Raw genomic sequence first — 5,468 nt, forward strand, 5'->3', positions numbered from 1 at the left:
GAGGCCTTCGTCCTGATGCAGAATAAAACAGGCTGAGCATGATGATGATGATGACTAGCATCTGCTCCTGTCGAGTCTAACCCGCACCAGCGTGATTGAGATCAAATGTTCCCTCGTGACCTCGGTAATAAAAGAAGTAATAACAAAAGGAATCCTCAGACGGTTCCTACAAATTCATGATGATGCAAAAGTTGGAACATGGAAATGGTTTTGAAGGAAACTGTACGTGTGCACCTGCTACAGGCTACTGCTCCGCGGGGCTAGAGTAGTGGTACACCTAATCAGCCCGCGATTCCGCTAAGTATACCCGTTCACACTGTAAAGCAGCCCTAAGTCCACGCCAGCACATGTCAACCCCATGCGACATCCGCAATTTTTACGTATTCGCGGATGCATGACCAGCACTCCAATGGCAAGTCCAGGATGTGGAGTCCTTGGGCTTCGGGGTCAAGGCACGTGGCCCGCCGCTCCCGGACCACGCCGGTCAGCCACAGGAAGTCGTGGACGTCGCAGTACCGCACACGCGAGACGGCGAGCTTGACCTTCTCCTGGGCCTCTGCGTCGGTCAGACCGGCGTCGTCGCGGACTCGTTCCGGCAGCAGCGGATTGTCGTGCAGTTGTTCGATGGCGCTCGCTCCATCACGGGTGACTTCGCCCAAGACGAAGTTGCCCGCGGCGCACATCCGGGAAGCGTTCTGGCGCACCACGTTCTGCAGCTACAAATCAAGTGCATGCTTTTTAGAAAGCTTTCTATAAGATGCATAGATGATACGATGACATGTACTATCGGCGTCAAATGAAATCCGAACAGCGGCAAGCCTTCGCAGTGGTATAGTGGGCGCCGTCCAGTTATCACTATGGACAGGCGCACGCATCCGGTTCAGCAGCACTGCCCATATATGCGCGCCTGTCCATGTTGATAACTGGACGGCGCCCACTATACCACTGCGAAGGCTTGCCGCTATTCGGGTTTCATTTGACGCCGATAGTACATAGCTAATCAGACAGCAGGAGGGAAGGGAAGATGAGAGGCAGATAGATGACAGATTTCAGGAGCATTACCCCTATCGCAGAGGCCTCAAACACGTGTCACACGGGCCGCATGCGGCCCGCGGGCGTTTCGCTAGCAGCCCGCTGCTTCAAAATGAATAAACTCTTTGTGACTTGGTTAAATGGTAGGCGCATTATTTACGCGCCTGTAGCGATCCTTGTCAAAATGGATGATTGGCCGAGTTGGCTATTCATGATACTTGAAATAGAAGAGCGTGACTAGAACAGGGATTTTGTCTTCCTATAAGATCCCTCTCAAGTTACGCGCTCGTATTTCAAGTATCACTAAGAATAACGCTTTGATCGGGTAAGCTACGGAGACAGGACAGGTCTGAAGTATTTTTATTCGCGAGGCACCCTAGACGGTCACCATGTGTTGAAACATAACAGCGGAACAAGATCTCTATATATCAGAATAGTCTTCCCAATTTCAGTCATGCCCCGCCACGGTGGTCTAGTGGTTATGGCGATCGACTGCAGACCCGATGGTCGCGGGATCGAGGCCTGGCCGCGGCGGCTGCATTTTCGATGGAGGCGAAAATTCTTGAGGCCGGTGTGCTTAGATTTATGTGCACGTTAAAGAACCACAGGTTGTTGAAATTTCCGGAGCCCTCCACAACGGAGTCTCATAATCATATCGTGGTTATGGGACGTTAAACCTCAGATATTATTATTAGATTTCATTCATTCTGGAGAGCAATACCAATGTGTTCCTCGAACGCCGAATCCCCTTCAGAAACGATTCATATACGAGATAATTGGCAATGCGTTGTTTCAAATGGCAGCGTCAGCTGCCGCTTCCGGCAGCTGACGCTGACAAATGCTCATCTGACCTGCGTACCTTCGAGGGCCGCATTTCTTCGTGCTCACGGGCGCTTAGTGTTATGCAGGCACACACACAACGCCGATGACACTCGCGAGACAATAAAAGCCTTCGCTGGAATAATTTGGCTGACAACGTCATTTTTATTTATAGCCTACTCGACTTACAGGTCCTAGTAACTGTGGCCAGCTAACCAAAAAACCCTTGTTCGGAGGTGCGTGAAAGCTATGCGCAGTGAACCCCGTTTAAACGAAAGTGACAAGCTGAAGATCTTACCTGCAATGCTGCCTCACGGAACCCTTCGGAAGGCCAGTCGCAGCTCGGTGGACAAACCGCGCTCAATACCCTGCAAAACGGAGTCAGCACGAACTGGCCGAGGCTAGGATGCTCGCGGGCGTTCTGGCAAAGCGCGTCCAAATGCGCCGTTTCCAAGGTGCATTCTACCAGTCTCAGCTGGACAATGCTGGAGTTCTGCGCAAGTGCCGAGATCACTTTGTCGCACATTGCAGCGCATTCGAGGCACGGGCGAATCATGGCAACGACTGTCACGTCCGTCAGCGCGGTCGACTCTGCCAGCCAGGTCAGCCAGTCGCCGAAGGAGGGTGCTGTCGCCATTGTGCAAGAGACCTCGAAGATCGTCTGGGCGCCTCGGTGACAGAGAATTTTGCAGCAGGCGAGAACCTCTATAGCGTGCCAAGGCTGCAGCTCAAATATGAGCCGGAAGAACTTCAAGGAGCAAAGTTCCGGCAATCCAGCCAGTGCGAGCGAGTTATCGCTACGAACAAAGAGCTCTTGCACGAAGGAAACATTATGTCCAAGGCTTCGTTCGCGAGTCAGCCTAGAGAGGAGCTCTAGATTTAGGACACGGTCGTACGTATACAGACCATCCCAAATTAAGATGTTTTTCAACGACCGATTGCCTTGCACGGCAGCGAATAAACTACGCAACTGCGTCTCGCCCATGCCAGCTATGGAGATGCAGAGGTCGCGCATTTCGCGGGTCCCCTTCAGAGCGTCGATCAAGGATTCCGGCCACCGCTTGTCGTCGTATTCCGGTAACAGAGAGCTGTGCATTCGGCTTGACGTTGGCAGCTGCAAGCGTCGCAGCTCGGTACACCGAAGAACGACTTGAGCGAAGCCTTCACTCACTGCGGTACTGAAAAACACGAGCGCAGGAAAGGATTTCAATGTGTAAACGAACTGCACTAAACGAAAAAAAAAAGAAAGAAAACATAGCCGCCGCTGCTCGGCTGCTGACCCGAGAGAAGGGAGTTTTCGTTAGAGCCGCGGCGGTCGCATTTCAATGGAGGCGAAATGCTAGAGGCCTGCGTACATTGCACGTGGAAGAACGCCAAATGGTCTAAATTTCCCGATCGCTGCCCTACAGCATGCCTCGTAATCATATCGTGGCTTTGACACGCAGCGGCGTTAAAAGAAAACATGGTATTGAGGTAATGGGCTAGCAGAGACGTATAGTTTCGTCGACGAGCGGCTCAGGGAAGATGCTCAAAAGGTTAACAAGAATGCTGATAAAGGAGCCCATCTTGTGGGTTGGGTTGGGTTAGGTTAGGTTAAAGTGGCAACGGTAAAGTACCGTCAACGAAAACAATTGTCAATAATTGCGAGAATAGTTATGAGAGACGCCATAGTGCAGGGGTCCGGAAATTATGAACAGCTGGGGTTCTCAAACGTGCCCCACCCCTAAAACCTGGAAGGGAGGTTGGGGGGGGGGGGCAAAGTCTGCCCCATAATTTTACTCAGCCGTACCTGTCCCGTCACTGTTTACAGAGCAGGGTTATGGTCACGCCGATTTTTGGGGATCATTGCAGCCGAGGGCTCCTGATGCTGCAATCCAAGAATCGTTTACTTCCCATCCTGACTTCCGGGAAGCCAGGGACTAAAATCAGCGCAAGGCGAGAAGCACGGCATAGCTTAATTTTCATTTTTTTTCATCCATTGTAAAGCATGTTATCTTTTCGACTCGATCAACGGTGGGTGTCCCCGAGATCAAACTTTGCCCCCCCCCCCCCCAACTTCCAATAACGGGGAACCCTGCGCACGCCTAAGCGCAGCTGTGCAACAATGGTATATCTCACTGTTGCTGTAATATTGCAGTCCAATTCTTCATTCGCGTACGAAGACGATCTAACGGGAAAGCGCGGATTCGACAAATGCCAAAACTGGAGGCGAGTGGTATACTTACTAGATTTCGACCGCCATATTCATATCAACGTACAGCTCTTCCAATTTGGCCACTTCGGCGAACGCTTTAGTCAGCCGCAGCCACAGAACTCGGTCCCAGCAGACCTCCCAGTGAGTCAACCTGAGCTTTCTGAGGATAGCCAATCGTCTGGGCAGGTACAGGGATCCGAGTTTAGCGGGTCCATTGAGGCCGGCTTTGAGCACCGTCCAGTTCCCAGCGAAGTCGGTCACGCCGCGGTTATCTGTGAGCGCCCAGAGGAACGCGACCGCATTCTTTGGTCCCAAAATCACTCTCCCTAGATCGAGCGTCGTCAGATGCTTCAGGGATTGGTCGAGTAGTTGGCCCCGCACTGAATTGTACAATCCGAGGTGCGGAGCTGCGGCTTCAGTGAAGGCGAGCTCCTCTAGTGACGTCAGAGAGGAGACGAGGGCAAAGACGCCTTCGTGAAACATTCCGGAACCGTGGCGAAGTACCAAGTGTACAGTCAAGCTTTTCACGGTGGAACCACGTTTCAGGGCTCGTCGGACGCGCTTCGGCCAGGGAGTGGTAGAGTACATTTCCAGAGCTGTGAAGCATCGGTGAATGGAGATGATGTCGTGCGCAAGGTGCATGGACGGCACCTCGAGCCACTCCCTCGGCTCCCAACTGAAGAAGGAGTTGCACGCAGGTGTCAGAGACGGCGCCATGCGCACACCTCCGATCTGTCGGTGGTCCTCGCGAATCTCGAGTCCGACGTCCAGAAGAACGTTGTTTATGGCTGCCCGGTGCTCGAGGAGCTGGCAGCTGACGTCACCTCTCTTGGTGCACGGGACGTATAGTTCGTTCGGGTAACCTTGAGCTTGATATTCAAGAAGCGCCATGGTGATCACGAAGACTCCCGCCTCGAGACAAGTACTGGCTCCAGGGATCCTATTGGCTGCTGCCAGCTGCAACAGGGAGTAAAAGATTACAAGTACAGTTCATATGCCAGAAAAACCAGCGAAAACCCAAGAGAAGGACGAAGAGAAGGCACACTCACTTGCACAGCGTCGCCGGACTTGTAAATGGTTTATTGACGCATCCGCGTACTTTATACACATTATCCCGCGCAAGCGCGGTAGTTACAGTCACCGACCTATAAGCCACGTGATAGTTAGCCACGTTCCAATAGAAACCATCACTCTTATTCTGTGGTAAGCACAGAAGGCTCACTGATACGAACCTGCCCATTATTTTTGATGTGGCACGATTCAACACGTTAGCGCTCTATCTTTGGGCTTCGCCATGCGTAGAATGCTGGTGTGGCGAAACAGAGGCTAGCAACCATTCCATTATTTGAAAAGCTAGGAAAAGCCCCGTGCCCGATCGTACATCGTAAGCGCGTTCATTGAGGCGTTTTTTTTTTTTTTTAAA

At 52.1% G+C, this 5,468-nt stretch overlaps 1 protein-coding gene across 1 annotated transcript; it reads right to left on the reverse strand.

Moving 5' to 3' along the window:
• Positions 1-280: 280 nt before the first annotated feature.
• Positions 281-5,105, reverse strand: LOC119400230 (uncharacterized). Its single transcript, XM_037667235.2, has 4 exons — positions 5,095-5,105; positions 4,077-5,002; positions 2,150-3,029; positions 281-716 (listed from the first exon to the last, which is right to left on the reverse strand). The coding sequence occupies exons 2-4, from the start codon at positions 4,934-4,936 to the stop codon at positions 351-353; spliced, it is 2,106 nt and encodes a 701-aa protein (XP_037523163.1). The 5' UTR covers positions 4,937-5,002; positions 5,095-5,105; the 3' UTR covers positions 281-350.
• Between the last annotated feature and the right edge of the window lie 363 nt (positions 5,106-5,468).

The sequence above is a fragment of the Rhipicephalus sanguineus genome, chromosome 7 (assembly GCF_013339695.2).
Source record: "Rhipicephalus sanguineus isolate Rsan-2018 chromosome 7, BIME_Rsan_1.4, whole genome shotgun sequence".
Classification (NCBI taxonomy): domain Eukaryota; kingdom Metazoa; phylum Arthropoda; class Arachnida; order Ixodida; family Ixodidae; genus Rhipicephalus; species Rhipicephalus sanguineus.

Coding starts and splice junctions, on each gene's coding strand:
- LOC119400230 (XM_037667235.2), bottom strand. CDS start 4,936: ATGGCGCTTCTTGAATATCAAGCTCAAGGTTACCCGAACGAACTATAC. Junction 3,030..4,076: donor AATATGGCGGTCGAAATCTA/GTAAGTATACCA, acceptor CGTGTTTTTCAG/TACCGCAGTGAGTGAAGGCT. Junction 717..2,149: donor TCCGTGAGGCAGCATTGCAG/GTAAGATCTTCA, acceptor CTTGATTTGTAG/CTGCAGAACGTGGTGCGCCA.